Source organism: Excalfactoria chinensis, chromosome 10, assembly GCF_039878825.1.
Source record: "Excalfactoria chinensis isolate bCotChi1 chromosome 10, bCotChi1.hap2, whole genome shotgun sequence".
Lineage (NCBI taxonomy): Eukaryota > Metazoa > Chordata > Aves > Galliformes > Phasianidae > Excalfactoria > Excalfactoria chinensis.
In genome coordinates, this window is record NC_092834.1 from 7,685,403 (window position 1) to 7,705,581 (window position 20,179).

General features: G+C 47.5%; 3 protein-coding genes across 7 annotated transcripts in view; all 3 read left to right on the forward strand.

The window, feature by feature from the left end:
* Positions 1 to 10,796, forward strand: part of ABHD17C (abhydrolase domain containing 17C, depalmitoylase) — a 29,665-nt gene extending 18,869 nt beyond the window's left edge. The window contains exons 2-3 of the mRNA XM_072345979.1: positions 6,342 to 6,521; positions 9,239 to 10,796. Of these exons, the coding sequence (XP_072202080.1) occupies positions 6,342 to 6,521; positions 9,239 to 9,458 (400 nt within the window). The 3' untranslated portion in view covers positions 9,459 to 10,796. The remainder of the gene's footprint in view (positions 1 to 6,341; positions 6,522 to 9,238) is intronic.
* Positions 10,797 to 11,943: 1,147 nt separating this feature from the next.
* The window catches only part of CEMIP2 (cell migration inducing hyaluronidase 2), a 46,948-nt gene continuing 38,712 nt past the window's right edge, over positions 11,944 to 20,179 (forward strand). For 2 of the 3 annotated variants that reach the window (XM_072345473.1, XM_072345475.1), the window contains exons 1-7: positions 11,944 to 12,195; positions 13,192 to 13,381; positions 13,482 to 13,607; positions 14,738 to 15,220; positions 18,732 to 18,872; positions 18,966 to 19,527; positions 19,740 to 19,909. In XM_072345473.1, the coding sequence (XP_072201574.1) occupies positions 13,372 to 13,381; positions 13,482 to 13,607; positions 14,738 to 15,220; positions 18,732 to 18,872; positions 18,966 to 19,527; positions 19,740 to 19,909 (1,492 nt within the window). In that variant the 5' untranslated portion in view covers positions 11,944 to 12,195; positions 13,192 to 13,371. The remainder of the gene's footprint in view (positions 12,196 to 13,191; positions 13,382 to 13,481; positions 13,608 to 14,737; positions 15,221 to 18,731; positions 18,873 to 18,965; positions 19,528 to 19,739; positions 19,910 to 20,179) is intronic. The other variant, XM_072345474.1, reaches the window with a different exon arrangement.
* CEMIP (cell migration inducing hyaluronidase 1) overlaps positions 15,083 to 20,179 on the forward strand; it is a 100,408-nt gene continuing 95,311 nt past the window's right edge. For 2 of the 3 annotated variants that reach the window (XM_072345476.1, XM_072345478.1), the window contains exon 1: positions 15,083 to 18,211. The gene's annotated coding sequence lies outside the window, so the exon portion shown is untranslated. The remainder of the gene's footprint in view (positions 18,212 to 20,179) is intronic. The other variant, XM_072345477.1, reaches the window with a different exon arrangement.

Consider the following 20,179-nt stretch of genomic DNA (forward strand, 5'->3'; position numbering starts at 1 on the left):
TCATTTCCACATCCTTCATCGTGCTTGAAGTAATCTGGGAGGAGAAATCTCTGCAGAAAGAGGAGTTTTTCAGTTCTGTCACTTTTCTGCCATTGTGCAGTGCAGTGATGGCGTGTGAACTGGGAGCTGGGGAGGCTCCTGTGGCTGCTCAGGTAGCGCTGTTAGGAATACTCAGTGATTCAAAATAAGTAAAATTCTTTGCCTCTAATTTTATGGTTATAAGCTTTTCTCTGTGGAGGTGTAGTAGAAAACAATTCAGTGTAATTTAATTAATACACAGTGCTATTTTATTATAATTTATACTAGGGAATACCATGAAATACCCTTTTTTTTTTCACCTGCCTTAATTGTTGAGGGCAGGCATGCTGTGCAATCCCTACTCAGCAGCGTGTAGATTGCCTGCCTTGGTTTTGTTGTGGCTGGTGGAGCTTGCCAAGGATATTCAATATCTGTGCTAGGACTTGGCTGAACCTTGGCCACAGTTCTCAATATTTGATAACACATAGCTGGTTATCACAAAGCAGTAACCAAGAAGCAGTTGTAGAGCTTTGGTGTATGTTACTGCGGTGCAGCTGGTTGTCCTGCAGAAGTGCCTGGAGGAAACCACATTGCTTCTGCTTGATCCATTTATTTATGTGAGAGAAAAAAGAGAAGCTCTGCTGTATCACTGGGTTAGTGCTACAGTCTCCTGTTGTACTGTGGTATTTACAAATACTGAGCTTCTCAAATAACCTTGAAGAGGGTGTTTTCAGGTGTCATTAGTTTGTTCACTAACTCCAGTGTTAGCCTCTGTGTAATGCTGGATTTTCTCCATAGTGTAAGCAAATGACTCTCAGAAGAGGCAGTAAAATAATAGTGATATAAGATTGAAGTATATTCCTTGATTAAATTTTTCTGGCAGACACTGAAATTATTTTGAGTGTGAACACATTTGTGCAATTACGCATCTGCTCCTGTGACAGCGTGCTGGGATATATGCCAACACAAATTGTCTCTTTCTTGCAGTTTCATAAGCCAGAATATGCTGCAAATTGTTTCTGGCTCCCGCTACAATGAAAACATGAACTCAGCGATGAGTCTGCTACACCTGAACTTGAATCGCATTGTACTTAGAGTTGTGCAGGAAGGAGGTAGAGAAGGAAGTCGCTGCCTAATTGAATGAATCGGTGTCGGTGTCCATTGTGGCTGTGAAAGCAGTGAAGAATTATAGACCTGTGTTAGTGTGAATTCAAGGAAACTTGAATGAAAAACTGGAACTCTTTACTGTATGCCAGGGATTCCCGTGAGTTGTGAAATAATTCTGATTTTCTCATTTGCCAGTTGATGTTATGGTTAATACAAAAACCTTTAATCTAATGCCCTGCTCTCAATTTAGTGTTGGCATTTGGGCTGGAAATCCACTGTGAATTCTGTGATGTTTTGACTGAGATGTTGCAGTGGCATTTGCTGATGTGAAATTCAGTATTTTGTCCTGATAATGTAAATAACTGCTTTCAAAAATACTCACTGAGCACATCTCTCCTGTTGACTGTCTTTTGTTTTGTTGACATAAAGATCCTACAATTTAATCTCAAGCTCAAGTCATGCAGTCAGCAAGTGGGTTTTTTATTTGATTGAGGCTGAAACTGTAAACACATCACTTATGGAAGTTTATAATGGTTCTGCAGGAAAAAAAACCTGTTTGAGATTCCTGACAAGCAATCTGAATTGTTCAAGTTAGAGATAATGCACTTGTAACAGTGATTTGTGGTGTTTTCTTTGTTCTTTGAAATGATTGTAATGGCCATGTTGCTAAGTACGTGCATGTTTAAAATCTGAATTTGAGGGGAATTGAAGGAATTTGTGTAAAGAGCAAGAAACAGACTTGTACTGAGGCCTGAAGACTTTATTTGCTCACAGTTGTGTGCTTGTTCTAATAAGACTACTTGAGAAGTCACCGTTGCCTTGAAATATGGTTAGAGTTGTATCACTCCAGATGTATGCAAGTTCCCACTCCATATTTTAAAACTGAATCATTTCTTTGTGGTGTTTCTCTTGAGAGGGGAGAGGTACAGTTTCATACTGAAAGAGCACATGAGCTGATTACCTTGGGGTTTGGGCCATTTCTGTTTGAATACTCCGTTGTAAGGAAGAACTTGATCACCAGTAGCTGCCTTAGTTTTGTAGCAGTGGTACAGTAGGCCTCAACTGCATGATGAATGGGTTTTGTGTACTCAAAACACTTCTGTGGTGTTCTCTGTTGGGATAGAGATGCTGCAGCTGGATTTTAGTTGCTTGATAGCTGATTCGCTGCTGTTGCTGTATCCATGCTGATCCGTGTGCTTTACAGTTTAGGTAAAGGGTATTGGGGCAGCAAATACCATAACAATTCAAAACTGGAAGTAAAAGGTGTGGTTAACTTCACTGATTCAGTAATTCTTAAAAGAGAACTTGCCTCACTATTGAAAATATGTATCCAGCACCTTGGAGGATTGGCACAGCTCCTGCAGCTTTGGCTGAGAACAGACAGGGTTGGGATGTATGGCACTTCTGTAGTCCCTGCAGCAGCATTCCTTCAGTGGAGTACACAGTGGAGTAAGGAAGGAATAAAAATAGCAGTGGTAAACTTTCCATCAGTATTGCTCGAAGCTGAAACCCCGAAGGAAGCAAAATAAATGCAGTCTCTCATATCTCTGCTCATAAAGATTTTTTATGATAATGCTTAGTCTGTACAGAGTGCTGTCAGCCAGAAAGCTTTTAGTACTGTACAGGCACATGCTTTTGTTTGAGAAAACTGGGATGAGAGCACAGTGCAAACCACAGTCATACAGCTAAGCTATTGGAGATAGCTGTGTCCCATCCTGTCACTGTAGTCTGCAGTATTCCCAGCCTTTCCCTGTCACACCGACCTGCTGGTGTGTCTGAAATCTGTCATTGGTCTGTACAGGAGTAAGAAAAGAAAGTCAAGGATGTGGATTCTTAGTGGCTGACTGGAGTGTGTTGGTGCTGTGACTGGACCTGGCTTGGTCTGGCCAGCAGTAGGTGCCTACAGCTGTACTGCTTGTGGAGATGCTTGTTTTCATTTTCCTTGATCCTAGCAGATGTAATCCCTAATCTGTGCAACCTACTGGTGGGATTCTGGGAGCAGACTACACCAGAGAACTTTGCCATCTGATCTGAATCTGTGGGTTGGGGGAGTAGAAATGCATCATTTGCAATGTGAGTAGCTTTATGCTTTTCAGTAACTGATTTTCTCTGGGGCAAGCACGCTCCTCTTTTTTCTTTCCCTTATTTTCATGGCAAATCAATGCTTTGCATGTGCTCATGGCAACTCTTGGGAGTCCCTTCCTGCATTGCCTTGCCCTGGGCCCTCCTCTTGGGCCTTCATTGGGCCTTGCTGTCCCTCAGAGCTGTTTCCATAGAGACCAAAGCGCCTTGTTTCAAGAAAGATGTTTTTAGGAGCTGCTGTTTGGCCAGTGGAAGGACTTCCTTCCTTAACAGAACAAGTTGAAGCGGAGTGCCTCTTTTCTCAGAATGCCTTTTGCTGTTCTCACTTTGTTCCTCCTTTGTATGCCACCTAGCAATTGCACACTTGCGTCTGTCTCTTATCCATGACCACTCTACCTCATTTCTTGTATTTCACTTTCTTTATCACTGTTCTGATTGCATAAGAATCTTTTAACCCCACTCAGGAGCTTGCAGAGGGAGGGAAAGGGGCTCCTCCTCCACTCCCCAAGTGTACTGTACGTTAAAGCCAAAATCCCTGGGCTGTTCTGTACCTTGGCTGAGCCCTGCTTGCTGAGTCACTGCCTGGGGAGTATCGTGAGGGCTCAGAACATGCCAGTGCCAACCCGTGGGCATCAGTGCCAGGGGCCTCACCCCTGTCGTTATTCATGGCCTTTGCTTCTGAGCTGTCACGTGTCCTTTGGCCTTACAGTAAGCTGTTCATGCAGATGTTTCTGCTGATGTTCCTGGTGAGCTTTCGGTGTCATCTTCTGATTGATGGTAAAGGACCTGAAGAGATAAATCTGTTACAGTGACTCTTCTGGCTTGGACTGTTGGACTATCCCTGACCAGAATGGTCCAAGAGACTCTTAGCGGACTGTTAGTAGGAATACAAAATAGAAAAGGCATTCCATCAAATGACAGGCTGGCTGCAGCACACACTCACTCAGTGTCCTTATACAGAAAGGCAAGATTACCACCTTGCCTTTCTGAAGAGTTGAATACTGAATATTTGCCATATTTTAGTGATGAAGGGCTACTTTAGAGATCTTTTTTCTTTTTCTTCCTTTAGTGATCCTACAGACTAGCCGTAACTTCAACTGCCACACTGTGAAATTGACATTTGTTTCTTTCCAGTTGCTTGTAGTGATGACAGCAAGGTGCTGGATTTGCAACATAAGCTGTTTTTGGAAGCAAAATAACACCAAAAAGAGCGAATACAAAGAAAATCAATGCCAGGGAAAATTGCAATGCTGAGGCAATTATGTTAAAGGAATTCTTTCTCTACCTTATACTGTCTTGTTACCCTGTGATTCCCATCCACACATCTGTTTCTGAGCTTCACTTAGATTGTAAATGCTTTAGAAATGGGACTCCACATTTATTGTGATATTGGAGCTCTGGATGGTACTGGATCAGTACAGTTCTGTTCGGAGTGCTACATGTATGCACTTGTTCCCATCATGTTTCATTGGTATTTTTTTTATGTTCTGATGTTGATGCATTTCTGTCTATTTTTAATATGATGCAACAACTGGTAGCTCAGCAGAATGGAGGCATAGTTTCCACATGCAGCCTCTGACCTACCACTCTGCAGCTGGGATGACATCCATGAGGATGAGGCTTTGCTCTGGGAGTCTGTTAATGTACAAACCCAAATCAGCCAGGTCAGACTGTTTCTGACCATAAGGGGGAAAAAAAATTCTCCTCAGAGAGCTTTACAACATCTCTTTTAAAACATCGGGCCATGGCTGCGGTGATAGACCACCAACGTGAGCTACTGCTTGGTTACCAAGAGGATAAATTTTTCCTCTAGGGAGATATTTTTATACAGCTGCTTATTATGGATGCAAAAAGCACTCTTATGTTCAGCAGCATAAAAATATTAAGAAAATTCCTCTTACACAGCATCTATAATACAGCCTAGTTTTACTCTAAAGTAAAAGCAAGTCGGGCGGTCAGTGTTGGATTATTCTTCCTTTCTGATTTTTATCTCTTTTGCAAGTACCTAATCACATGACTTCTTAAAAGTCAAGTGCTATCAAGCTCTGCCAGGTACCTCTATCAGCATATCAAAGGAGATGGAAAACTTCCAGGTGTACTTTGAGTATAGCTTTTGGTATACGTACACTTCTTTCATAATCAGCAAGACTGTAGACGGTGTAGTCTGGCAAAAAGACGTATTCTGCACAGATTATCTAACACGGAAATATTCTCAGTTACTCTTTATACAGCTTACAATAGAAAATAGATACAGAAACCTTCTGGATAAATAATCCATAACCAGCTGAGAAAGAGCTTTGATTTATAACTTTCTTAACAAGTTGTGGTGACCAGATACTACTGTACTCTTCTTCTTACCCACCACCATCACCTCCTGTGCCATTTCCCAATTCCTCTGTATTTTGATTGCTTAGAATTTATGATGATGTTAATTTAGCTTCCGCTTATTTGCAGTTGTGAAACAGCACACAGGCTACGACAAACTACAGGCTAGACATGGACATTTGGGAGCCGTTTAAGACTTACTTTGAATCCAGAATTTTATGAAATGATGTATCCTTATAATTGCAAAATAAGCTAGACATATTTTAAGCAGGGAGAGAGAAAATGAGGATTAACTCACAGCAATCATCAACAGGGAAAAAATGAACAGAACTACCCTTCTCAAACTCTTAGGCTCTTCTGTATTTTCAGCTACACCAATAAGGCAGTTTGGACTTCATGTTCCAGCTGTGTGGAAAGAAAAGAGGTGCAAAAGGGTAACTGTATTGTTTAATGATGGAGAGAGTGGAGAGGTAGTTAGCTTACAGAATATCTAATTGAAATTCCTGGGAGTGACTGCAGGTGCAGGGAAGTCTCATTTATAATTTGCTGTGCTGCAGAATGAAAGAGGTGTTGGTGAAGATGGTGGAGATTAACAAACTGACATTCCTCCTTTGAGGGTAGCTCTCTTCAGCCTATGCAAACTACGTTTGTTTTAGAGTTTTAGACATGTAAGTTTACGTCTCTCAGGAGCAGATTTTTAATGTACGTTGTATGGGAGGGATGTTTGGGGATTTTTTTTTTACTCAATCTTTAGTTTTCTTTTATGATGCAGAATATGTTTTTTAAAGTGATATCTGTTTTCTCCACAGGTATGGCGTTAGTCCTGAGAACATTATTCTCTATGGCCAGAGTATTGGTACTGTCCCTACAGTAGACCTGGCATCTCGGTACGAGTGTGCAGCAGTAATCCTTCATTCTCCTTTGATGTCTGGATTACGGGTAGCATTTCCTGACACTAGGAAAACCTACTGTTTTGATGCTTTTCCAAGGTACGTATGAATGTTGTGAAGGTGATTGTTCTACACTCAGTGCACTGTTAGGTGTTTAACAAGGAATACTCATGCAGCTTTCTGGGCAACTTCTACTTAATTGTCACCTGAATTTTAAACTTCAGGCATGGGGGATACTCATAACATTTCTCATGTTTGTTTTATTTTCGTTACAAGAGATTAAAATTAGGAAGTGGGGGAGAGTGAAAGTCTTAAACGTGTGCCTGAGAAGCCACAAGTAATGGTGGCTGTCGCAGTTTCTGTCCAGTCCCCGTGTTTAATGTTCTTCCACAGAAGTTAATGGAAGATGCTGAAGGTGCAGTCAGAATTTGGAACTGCTGTACACAAACTTGTTCATCATCCTTCAACCCTGAATGTTATATTTACAAATGCTTCTTCTAGAGAAAAAAAAAAATCCAGGGCCTTAAAACTAGCTGTGATTGCAAAACTAACAGTGATTATCTGAGAGCAGCCTAATCAAATAAATAAAAAATAAATAAAAGGCAGTTTGGGGAAACCCTAAAAACCCCGCTGTATCACTTGGGTGTTTTGTTTTGAACCTATTGAGCTGTTGAGTGCTGTCAGTCTGACTTCACTTAGACTGTGAGCAGTGAAAATAAACAGCAGTGTGCTTCTATGAATGTGTGCAGCTCAGACGTCTATCTTGACGGCAGGAAACAAAATAGTTCTGTGTGCACCTACAGTGAATTGCTATTATGTGCATTTTATGCTGGGGCTCCGTGAGAATGTGGTCTCTGTAGATTTTTCTAGCTGCAGAGCAGTGTGGCTGAGCATACTAAGTGAGTCTAACATGCAGTTTAAATACTGCCTTATGAGTCGCTGAGTTGGCAGTGGGACACGTTCCAGTTTTCTGCAAAATACCAATATCTGGCTTAATGGCCTGGGAATATGTGTGGAACAAAATAGTTTCTTTATCTGAATACCGGAGTGAAAGGGATTTCCTGGTTTCCTACAGTAAATGAGAGCTTAGTTTGTAGCCACTAAAATGTTGTATAAACATCTCTAACTGTATGTGACTGACCTGCTTTGCCACGTTGTGCCACTCAGGACAGACCCTTCACGGGTTTAGGGTTTCAGTTTGCTTAGCATTTTCATTATAAAATATTTACATTTGGCTGTGAAGCTCATTTGGGAATGAATTCAGAGGAGGGGAGGAGTCTGCATTATTCTGATGTCTTTCAAGTTCTTGAGATATTTTTCTATATTCAGTGTAGTTGCACACAACCCAAATTCCAGACAGGCGAAGCAAAATAGGCTGTGTTTTAATTTGAAGCAACACTTTTCCCCCTTTAAACGATAAGAAATCTGTTTTCTGGAGAAGTATTTATTGATACAGAGACCAAAATGTGTCTGCACTCAGCTATTTACTGGAAAGCAGTGACTGTTCTGTAGGATACTGAATGCTGAGATTTGTGTGAGAGGTTTACTGCTTCATTTTACATCTTATTTTTTTGAATTAACTAACTTCCTATTTTCATAAATCTTCTTCAAACTTGTTTTTAAGTTGATGTATGTTGGCACCTGTGTTTTTTTAATCGTTGTAAGCAGTTAGCCTGCTTACTTTGTAATGTCTCTATCTAGTCTTACCAAAATGCTCTCTTGTTCTTCAGCACAGACAAATCCAAGCACTTTTCATTTGATAGTGTAAGGAAATAAACTTGTCCTCTGTCAAAACAGATGTAACTGGTGCTCATTTTCTGCTCACTTCCACACCGTGTCCTGAGCCAAAGCACAGTTACATCATTGGCCAATTCCTGCATTTGATGGTGGAAGTGGAGAGGGTGAAAAGCTGCATTAATTGGCACTTGGCACCTGTACGCTGGTCCGGAATTAGTGGTAACTACCAACATGGAGTGGCTGTCTGCAAATAAGAAAAGACAATCAGAGAAACCTGATGCTCACCAGCTTGACATTCACATACCACCAACATGCTTCCTAACAGTTTTCTGGGCTGAACCCAAAGGTGTGAGGGTTCCCTTGTGTCACCCTTCCCTTTCTTTCAGACCTTTCTCCTGCGTGAGATGATCACTGGGTACATTGGCCTGCAAAGCTTTCTAAGTCTGCTGTTTGTAGTAGGGAGAAAAATCCCATGTGAACTTTGTTTGCAGTTAAATATCCTTGTGTAACGCAGTGCTCTCACAGTTTTCTGCCATTTAATTTGTACAACTAGTACAGAGAACAGTTGTTCGTGGCTTTTTTCTTTCTTTCTACCTGATTTGGGAGTTTCCAGCCTTATGAGATGAGACTGTTTTTACATAAAGTCTTACAACTGGAATGTAGTTAATTGTTCCTAATCTGTTAAACTGGAAGGTGTTAATGTGTAATGACCACTGTGGTGCCATGTCTCATTTAATCCCATTTGCCTCTCAGTAGGTTTCCTCAGTGGCTTCTGTGACAGGTGCACTACTTGCTGGTGGTTTGGGTGCCAAACTTTATTTGCACCACTGCCCATTGGGGCTCCTGGCCATCAGAGCTGGAGGGGTGATAGCGATGGTAGCACAGGTTCCATTTTACACACACACTTGGGGTACTCCCAAGCCTTGTTCTTTATTGCTGGGGCACGATTCCAGGGTTTTGTAGCCAGTTAAAAACAAGCATTGGTAAGCTGATGGTGTATCAATGGTGAATCCGGCTTTCTTTCATTGCACAAAAATGAAAGTCACGAACTGAGCAACGTTTTCCTTTTTCCTCCCCAGCATTGACAAGATCTCTAAAGTCACCTCTCCTGTGCTGGTAATCCACGGTACCGAAGATGAGGTGATTGATTTCTCCCATGGCCTGGCAATGTACGAGCGATGCCCACGAGCAGTAGAGCCACTCTGGGTGGAAGGGGCTGGGCATAACGACATAGAGCTTTATGCACAGTATTTAGAGAGACTAAAACAGTTCATATCGCACGAACTTCCCAACTCCTGAAGAAGCCTGCCTGATTTTACCTCAGTTACTGTGAACGGAAGAAATTACCTGGTTTTGCACATGCTTTAACTGGATAGCTGTCATAGCTTTATACTATGAAGAAATACCCTGTCTTTAGGGTGTTCTAATCAAACATCTGATGAAATTTGTCTTTTATATCTGGAAATTATTCGACTAATGCACACAATATGGTCAACTACTGTAATTCCAACAATTTTTAGCTTCGTTGCCCTGAAAGAAGTGGGGATACTAGCTGCTCATGGGGACACTTTTTACCTAGTGCTGTATTAACTGAAGATCGGTTTTTCTCTGTCTCACTTCTGATCGTTTCTGATTCTGTCCTACGAAGGCATCTTTTTTTTTCCCAGTGTTCTCAGTATGTAGAACACAACTGTTATGAGCTACAGCTTGTTCTAAACCATCAGCCATGGGTTCAATCTAAGGGAGTACTTTCTTTGTCAAGTTTCTAGCTGTGGTATTGTAACTGGAAAGTTCTTGTGATGAAGTCCCACCCCCCATCTCCCTTTTTGTGTTCTTTTGTTGACTTACTGATCTTCCCAAGTAAATTATTGAAATGATACGTTTTCCTAATAATAAACAAACTACTACATGGGGCTAAACTCTGCAATGACTCCTCCATTACTTGTCTAAACGTAACTGGAACGTTCTCAAAAGAACGACGGACAAAATGGCTCTTGTTTAAAAACAAACGTGTAAATTTACTACTAGGAAACTCATTTTAATATTCAGATGGTCTGAATAATAGCCATAACAGCCACTTCCTTCTGTAAAGCATTCCTGTAGACTTTTTAAAAGTACTGTACATATTTGACTTTCCATTGTGCATATAGATTCTGAACTGGTAGTTTTAAGTTAAGCCTTGCTACAGTAAACTGCAGAATTCCGGTTTGTATATGATTGAATACATTTTGTTAAGATATGGTTTTTATCCCTATATTATTTTGCTATTAAAAGTTTTATAAAGTTTCCAGGACAAAAAAAAATAAATAAAAAAAGAAAAAAAAAAGAAATTTACACATTTCTGTTTTGAAGGATTTCTGTAACTAAATTTTCATTGAGCTGATCCTTTTTAGTTCGGGAGCGATTTGGATTCTCTGACACTGGAATCGCACAGATTAATGCATCAGAAATGCAAAACACTTAACAATTGTTACACTACTAGCATAGGTCTAATTTTTTTTTTCCAAATGTTAAGGCCTTAAATGTACTGTAAGCCTCAGATTGTTGTACAAATCGATCGCGGTTGATTGCAGTTTGTGTCCTGTTGCTGGAATGCAACACAGTGATTGTAATGGAATAAAGGATGCATGGATTAGATCTCGCTGCATGTTTTGAATCTTATTTGGCGCATCGTTTTCCCTCTGCAAGAAAAATGCAAAGTACTGGAATTGCATTATTTAATTCCTTCCTTCCAAGGAAAACTGTCCTGAAGTGGAAAGCCTTGTCTCCTTGCAGCTGGGTATATAAATCAAATGTTCAAAAGATTACTCTGAAATTGCATCCAGCTGTTTTTTAAATAACAGATAAGCACATGATAAGACAAAGGAGGGGATGGTCTTAAACTGAGACAGGGGAGGTTTAGGTTAGATATTAGGAGGAAGTTTTTCACCCAGAGGGTGGTGACGCACTGAACAGGTTGCCCAAGGAGGCTGTGGATGCCCCATCCCTGGAGGCATTCAAGGCCAGGCTGGATGTGGCTCTGGGCAGCCTGGGCTGCTGGTTGGTGACCCTGCACATATCAGGGGGGTTGAAACCAGATGATCATTGTGGTCCTTTTCAACCCAGGCCATTCTACAATTGGATTCAATGTTGTGGCCCAGAAGAAAAGTTTGAAGTTGTTGTCGTGAGACCTTGTGACAGACCTGCAGAGGATGGTCAGCACTGCAGGTGTGTCTGTTGTCCTTGATTTGCCTCCATGCTATTACTCTCAAAGGAAAGAAAATGGTACTTTCATTCCCGGTGGTGTGGGGGGAAATGATGACATCCACACGTGTGCAGTCAGTTTATCCACGTTTAATTAATGATCTCATTAATTACAGTGATAATGACCTGTTGGTGCTCTGGGCTTCTTCTCTCTTAAGTCAACGATCTACCCACCTGTTGGGTCCCTTAAACCATTTTCCTTGCAGCTCTGCATCCACTGAATGCTTCTGAAGTGAGTTGTGATGTTTTTAATGTTTCCTGGCAAGTCCTGTAAAGAAAATAACTAGTAGTGGCCTTCTTTATGCTGTGTAAACTTTTAGCTTCTCCCCTGTACCAAGGCATCACTGTCTGGGGTATTTCAGAGCACTACTGCCCATCTGCATTAGAGATATTTGTTAAAGCCAGCAGCCAGTCATGAAATGAGTTGACATGAGTGACAGCGGATTTCAGGTCCCCGTTTGTTTAAAGGAACAGGAACTGGAGATGTATGAAGAGGGGAAGATGTGAGGTTATGAAAGAGAAACTTTGGATGGGGCTAAAAGTCGTTTGCTGCAGCGAGCGTCGATTCATTTAAATGCATAACGTGGGCCTTCACAAGAACTTGCTATGCATATTTTAGAGCTACCGAGGTGTCACTGTGAAGATGGCTGTGTGTGCCTGGGTAAATTATGCAACGGGCCTTCCAGGAGTGTAAATAACTCACATTTTTTCCTCTCCTTCTTCCTGTGTGACCTGCTAACTTTGTTTATACGACACAACAGCATCTGCGCTCCGACTCTTCCTTTCCAAGGAGGTGAGTTGTGCTCTCCTATCAGGTCTGTACTGTGAAACAGAGCGAAATACTGGTTTCACCTTCAGAGGTTCTGTTTTGCATGGGGTTGGATGTGTGTCCTTTGAGGTTTACATAACTGTTAACTCGTGCTTGCGCTGAGATCTCTCACCCTTGTTGTTTCTGCTGTGTTTTATTTTACCCCAGTTATGCATCCTTATTACAGTGTGGGGCAGCCCTGCTCCAGGCACTGCCCCATCTGCTATGGAAATAACCCAGACCTGTATTTACACATAGTATTGTCCATCCCTTTAATAAACCTGTATTGTATTTGCTTTTTACTAAATGTCACTAAACACAGCAGAGAAACAACCTGGGTTTGTTGTCAACTTCCTGGGGTTCTTTATTGAGCACCAAACCTTTATTCTCATCTGGAAAGTGCTTCCCCCCAGTTGTGCTCTCACAAATGTGAATTAACAATCCTATTTAAGTCCATTTCACTGATTTCTCCAGACCCACCCTCCCTTCTTAATACGACCCTCCACCATCCAGTGCTGTAACTTGCACTGTGACCGTGGTGGTTTGTCTTGACGTGCTGATGAAGAGGAGGATGGCTCTGGTGGTGGTTGGGCCAAGCCCCAAATTACCTCCTGCACCTGCATTGCTTTCCAAGCCCTGCAGGACTTCTTCCTCCAAACTGGGCTGAGGGTCAGAGCGACAGATTGCTTTCAGCTGTGAAGTATTTGGGTCTCACAGCTTTGTTACAACGGGGTTAGGGCTGAGCTGCTCCTCGGGGCAGCAGCACCGCTTGTCTCTGCCAGGTGTGGGTTTGCAGAAACCAAAGTATTGCTGCACAAAACGCTGGAGCAACACGCATGGAATCGTAGAATCACTCAGGTTGGTAAAGGCTGCGACTTAACCGTGCTGTGGTGGCATGCTGTCTCCTAAAAAAAGAGAGAAAATCTAAAGCCCTCACCTCCTCAGGGTGTTCTCCTGTAACACTAAACGTGCTGCTTTCAGGTTTTCATTGCGCTGTGGGTACGCTGCCCGCTCATTAGGCTGCCAGGAGCTGCGGGGTGGGCAGTGCGCGCCCCGTGCCTGCAGCTTCCCCGGGGGCGGCGGGCACAGCTGAGCTGACAGCGGCTGGAGAAGCCTCGGCAGCCACAGAGCATCCATCCAGCGCGGCTCCGGCAGCCCTACATGCCGCCGGGTGAGCGGGGCAGAACGGCGAGGGGGAGGAGGGGAAGCAGCGGGAGACCGACCCGACCCGACCCGACCCGACCCGACCCGACGCCGTGTGTGTGTTGCAGGTGCCCCCCCCGGGCTGGGGACGGCCGCGGGCCCCCCGAGGAGCTGCGCCCTGATGCTGGTGCTGGTGGCGGTGCTGGGAGCCCGGCCCGAGGCCACGCGGAGCGTCCCCAAGCAGCGGCGATACGGTGATGGCCTCCGGGGAGCGGAGAGGGGTGGGCAGTGCTGGCGGGGGGAGGAGGAGAGAGGGAGAGGAAGGCGGTGCCGCTCCGGCCCGGGGCTCCCCGTGCTGCAGTCCGTAGCCCAGCTGGGCTGGGGGTGCCCTAATGGCGATGGTGGGAGCTGCGTGCTGTCGGGATGGGGCTGCCCCTGCTGGGAGGTGGGTGCGGCTGCCGGCACCGACGGCCGCCTGATGGGAGGGAGCTGCAGGCTGGGTGCGGGGTTATGTTTCAGCGAGGAATGACAGCCATAAGTGTTGCACTTTGCTATATAACCCTCCAGCACAGCAGGAAGATGTGTCACCAATTTGGTTAAAACATGCAAATGATGCCCTGGATGGTGAGCTGCAACTACTTGAAGCTGATAACTCCAAACTTGAAATCAAACAGAAAGTATTTGAAGCTTCCCAGCCATGCTGGACCTGTAGGAAATGGAACATTTCATCTGCTGCTCAGCAATGAGTGCGAGCACTGCAGGCACATTCCAGGGCTCAGGGACATGACCTCCAGCATTCAGTGGTATCTCCTTATGCGAAAGCATTAACTGTTCCAAACACTGTGCAGGATGCAATTCGGCTTCGGGTTCCTCATCCTTTTTCATCAGCAGATCTTTCACGGATGTTCCTGAGTCTCCAGCGATGTCGCAACCTACTGATGTTGGATTTAATTGCTTTATTGGTCACTTCTCAGGGTGGAAATTGGACCTTTGGGCTCAGCCTGGATGGAGGAGTGCTGTGTGAGCCCCAAATCACCCACAGCAATGAGTTTTGTCCGCAGGAGGAAGCCACAGCCTAACCCTGTTACATCCAGACAATGGCTTTGCTCAGCCATTAAGCATTGAAGAGAATGTTATAAACATTTTATAATGTGCATAAAGGGATTATAGAAAGCATTAATTATATATATATATTATCCCACTATTGGACCTCAAAATTTGACCTGGGGAAGCACACAGCAAGTTTGTCAAAGTGATTCAACAATCTGCAGTGCATGCAGACATTAATAGATGAATGTGTCTATGTGTGTATGTGTGTGTAGGCCCACCAGGGTTCTTCACTGCTCATGCTTAACAGGTTTTGCTGTATCTGTGACTATTTCAGAGCACAGCCCGGGTGCCAGCAGCTCGTGGTGGGATGTGGAGCACGAAGAACTGCAGCGCAGTCGAAGCAACCTGCCCAGGGCTGTGGGCCCACACAGACCCAGCCCCCTCCTCCATCCCAATGCCAGCACAAGTTCCCTAAGTCACAACCTGGGCCGGGAGTTGCAAGAGAAGCAGTTTTCCTGTGACGTGCTCCTCAAACTTTCCAGATATATTTCAGCAGACACCTTTGGACCCGGTTTGGCCTGGAACCTCTTTCGATTGTACGACTGTGACCGAGACACCAAACTACCTAAAATGTCCGTCAGACCCTTCAAGATGGTTCGGCACAAGCTGAGGCCTTTCTTGCTGCGCAGGATGCTGCGGCTGCTGGGGAACATGGGTGTGCTCACCGAGGGCCAGCAGCACAAGGTCTTCGCTCTGCTTAAGGAGCACATGCTGAAAGCAAGGAAGATGCCACCCAAGCCCAAAGCGGAGCACAGTGGTAGGTACTCACAGAGGTGTGCTTTGGTCCTGTGTTGCACTGAGTGAGGTGGGGCTGCTCTGGTTTGCAGGCCCCAGTGCTTGGCCCAGGTTAAGAGGTTGCTCAGAGAGGTGGTGGGTGCTCCATCCCTGCAGACACTGCAGGTCAAGCAGGATGGGCTCTGAGCACCTGATCAGCTGTAGGTGTCCCTGTTCAGTGCAGGGCAGTTGGACCTGATGGCCTTGAGGGGTCCATTCCAAATCAAATGATTCTGACTCTATGGCAGTGAGGCATTTGGAGGGTAATGTGCAGTGGGTCAGTGGTGAGCCATGTTTGTGCTGTCACTGAGCACTGAAAGCTGTGCTGTGGTGACATCCCCAGCCTGGTGAGGCTGCCAGGCCCACACACTTGAGTGCATCCCTGATGCACATATTGGGAGCTCTCAGCTGGGCTTGCACTTCCTGCTCCCATGTTGAGGTGAGGGATCTGAGGGTGCTGGCTTAAAGCTGGCTGAATAAGAGCCAGCAGTGAGCCCAGGTGGCCAAGAAGGCCAATGTTATCCTGGCTCCTATCAGAAAGAGTGCAGCCAGCAGGAGCAGGGAGCGGTGAATGGAGCATAAAAAGAATAATAACCCAAAAGAACACAGAGGATGGGAAACCACAGAGGATGGCGGATGTGCAACGAGGAAGAGGCGCAGGGAAAACATGTTGAAGAAACTTCGCTGCTTGAACGAGGGGGACTGCGGGAGATGCCTGAGTCACGGGGCTGAGCGGCGCCGAGGGGCCGGAGGACGGCGCGGCAGTGAGAGCTGTGCAATGGCGCCCCCTACCGGCCGGTGGTGGAGTAGCTCGGGGCCGGCAGCGCGGAGGGGGGAACGTGGGAGCGGGCGTTGGCGAGGGGACGCTGAGTCCGCTTCTCCTTCCTTTCCTCGGGTGGCAATAAGGAAACAGGATAGCGGTCAGCCAGGGAGTGTGCCCTGGAAACGCGCTTTAAGGAACCACCCTGTGAGATCGGATTTATTTGTCTGTTTTCAAGGAAGATGAACGGTAGGCGGTAGGTTGTCGTGGTTTCCCATTGCAGGAAAAAGGAAAAGGGTTGTAGCTCACAGGCACCAACGTGCAGAATGTGTGTGCTTTCCTGGAAGGGAAGTGGCGCTCTTCAAAGAAATGAGATGATCCATCCGTGATCTGTTCTGGAATCTACCTCCTCAGCCGGTGGAAGCTTAATATAGGAGAAAATAGGTAGCTCACCTCCAAGGAGGATTCTATCCCTTGGAAAGGGCTCCCAGTGGTGCATTTCTGTGGCTGCAGGGGAAATGGCTGTGAAGGATTCAAACCCTGTCCAAACTTGGGGTTCTTTTTCCCAAAAAGGCTCATAGGAACCAGAGCCCCCTTTGGCTTTGCTAACAGCTTCACTGGGCCCACATGGAGCTGCGTTACTGACTGAAGTCTGCATGACGTTTATTTCTGCTGTCACTGGGTTGGTTGGGTTAATCACTGCCATCTTTTATTTAGGTTGCAAGTAAGTCCATAGAATCTTATTCAGAGTCCATATTTTAAATACAAATCTACGAGGCTTCAAGGGACCCAAGAAGCATAAAATGAAGGTTTAGGTTCCCTTCCAGCTCTGCTCCTAGAACCAAAGGGTTCGGGGTAATTGGAGACAACGGGCTCCTGTTTGTCTCCTCCTGCCTGCAGCTCCCACCAGCAGATCCACCTATCTGCCAAAACCACAAACCCAGGCTGCTGTACCTCACGTCCATACATGTCGCGTTCAGATAAGAACGAGGCACAACACTGACTAATGCTGCTTCCTTTTTGGAAGGAAAATGCCAAAAGCTGTTTGAGACAGGAATAGAAGTGCCAGCATTGCATGATCAGCGAACAGCCAGCAGCAAAGGTGGCAGCTCAAGCCTCTCCCAGCGTGTTCCTCCAGGCTGGGGCATCCAGAGCAGGGTGTAGGGGAGCATCTTCTATTCTGCCCGCTGTTACTAACGTACCTATGGCTTTTTTGTGCCCTCTGTCAGAAGGAATCCTCAGCTGGAGTCGATTTCAGTGGTGACAGATTGAAGCGGTTTGACCAGATGATGGCACACAACTGTCACTGAGACGCAGCACCTGTGGCTTTGCACTGCTTTGGCTTTGGCCGTATGTGGGAGCACTGCTGCCTTCTGGCTTGGCTTCATTGCTGGGTGTTGGGATGCAGAGCAGGGATGAGGGATGGGAAGGAGTGACTGCAGAAAGTGGTGTCCCCAGGAAGCTCTGTTCTGTGTTTTACAGCCTGGGGAGAAGGTGATAATCTGGTTTATGGAAAATACAAGTGGTGGTGGCACTGCCATGTGCACTGAGGCTGGAGGCTGGGCAGGTGTCTGAAAGAGCAAGGAGTGTGGTATATGCCAGAGGGGGTAAATGCACGTGGATTTCTTTGAGGTACCTTCTAAAGGGAAAGTCTTTGGCTCTGTGTTCAGGTTAGCCAGGTGACATGAGGTGAGGTGACAGACACCTCTCTGTTCACCCACTGTCACGGGGGATGTTTGGGTTCTGATGTTCCCCATAGGAATGCTGTAGGATGAGGCACCCCACAGGGGCACACACTGTGCCTGGGAACCCAAGGTGAGCCCCAAACCCCACAATGTACCTGGGTCTTCTGAGTCCCCAGGATAACCCCCTGGGATACCAGGGACAACCCCAGAGGCTCAGGGCCTGGCAGGGGGGGCTCTCCCCAGCCCCAGCATCTGGACGCCGGCCGCGGATGTCAGTCCGGGCTGGAGGGATCGTTCCCGGCTGGGAGGAGCCAGCAGCAGCCGGAGCTGCTGTAAACAGTGCGGGCACCGCCGGCGGCTGGAAGATGGATATAAATAGGGAGGCAGAGGGGAGGCAGCCGGAGTGGAGGAGCGGGAGCTGCCTGCGCCTGCCTGCCCCTACCTCTGCCTCTGTCCCTGCCCAGCAGCCGTGTCGGGAGCTCCCGGGAGGCGGCCGCCAAAGTTTGCGGCCCCGCGCTGCCGGCGTTGGGTAAGCGCTCTTTGCAGTCGGAGTTTGGGACCCGCCGGCGCTTCCCGTCGTTTTGCCGCTGGGGTGGTGGTGCGGTATAGATATATGTGTATATATATATATGTTCTTCTCCTCGTCGGCTCTCTCTGTTCGTCCCGTTGTTGTGGTCGCCGCTCTGCGCTCGGGGTTGTGGGGAGCGGGGAGCGGGAGGGGTTTATGTGTGTGCGGTTCGGTGGAGGAAAAAATAGAAAGGAAAAAGAAAAAAAAGGAAAAGAAGAAGGAAAAAGAAACAATCCGAAGCCAAATGCGTCTTTGCTCCGGCTCCGTGCAAAGCCGCGGAGAAGCGGCGGGCGCGGCTCCGCACGTGTTGGGGCAGCAGGTAGCGGGGCTGCTCTCTCTCTGCCCCTCGCACCGGTACCGGTGCCGCCGCGGGACGCGCCGGGAGCAGCGAACGGCAGCAGCGCTCAGGTCGGTACCGCGACACCCGCTCCCCCCGCACCGCCGCGCATCGCCGCGCTGCCGCTGCCCCCCTCTCTTGCAGGGCCGTGCCCGCAGCCTGCCCCGCACCTCGCCCCGTGGCACCCCGGCTCCGACACCCGCCGCCACGCCGTGGTGGGCCGGGGGGAGGCCCTGCGGCTCGAGAGCTCCGCTGCTTTCCACTCCCTAGTCATCCGCGACGGAGGTAAGCGGCCCGGGGGACCAAGAAGGGGATGGATGCGGGTGGCACCCAGCGTTTCCAGCTCCGGACCCCACTCCTCTCCCCGCGCCCCCTCAGGGAAGGTGGTGTTCGCCGACCGCCCCCACGGGCCGCCCATCACGCTGCGGGCCCGCTACATCCTCATCCGGGACGGCGGGGAGCTACACGTCGGCTCGGAGCGCTGCCCCTACGCCTCGCGGGCCACCATCTCGCTGTACGGGAGAGCCGCCGACGGGGCGGCCGTGGACGGCTTCGGGCAGAAGTTCCTGGGCGTGGGTCGCGGCGGGGTGCTGGAGCTGCACGGCCGGCGGCCTCGCTCCTGGAGCCTGCTGGATAAAACCCTGCACCCCGGAGGGCTCCGCCACGGTCCCTACTCCTCGGAGCGGCGGTGGGGCAGCCGCGGGCTCAACTTGCGCGTCCTGGACGCCGGCACGGGGCGGGTGGCAGCGGCCGGGCGCTTCGACACCCACCTGCGGGCCGCGGAGTGCCATCGGCTGCGCGACTTCCTGGCACTGCAGCCCGAAGGCAGCGTGGTGGCGGCCGCCGTGGGGGACTCGGCCGCCCGGAGCCTCACGCTGGAGACGCGGCTGCTGCTGCGGGACCGCTTGAGCAGCCAACACATCTCCCGGCTGGGCTACAGGTGAGCGCTCGGGCGGGCGGCGGGGAGCGGGACTCGAACTTGCGGTCCGGGGGGTCTCGGGACCATGGACAGCTCCGCGGCCGCCGCGCTGCCCGCCGGAGGGGCCCGGAGGGAGAGGAGGAGGGATGGAGGCCGCGCCGCGCTGCCAGCTCCGAGTAGCTCGCTGGGGCCACAGCGTGCAGCTTGGAACTCTCCTTCCTCGTCTCCTCCAGGCAGCCCTGGGCTCTGGTGGGGATCCTAGGAGGGGATCCGCTATCGACGGTAGAGGATAAGAGAGAGTATCATGGGAATGGGACGACAGGGTTAGCCGTAGCCCAAAGAGAATTCCTCACCTACGACGGAACCCGTTTCACCGTTACTGCTTTCAGTGGATGGATAAAAGGTTTTGTGTTTGCTGATAATTGTCTTCTGTTGCTTTGCTCAGTCTTTTCTCTCTGCTATGAACCTGAACTGTGCAATGATATTTGTACCATTGGCTTTTGCTCATATGCATGGTGACCATGCTAACGGCAGCACTCCTATAAAGTACAGCTTTATACCTGCAAAGAGATGATGCTGACACACTGACAGCACTTCTATTGTACATGAGGTTATCTAGATAAAAGCTACATAGCTGGCTCTTTGGTTAATTGTATTACTCTGGCATGTGTAA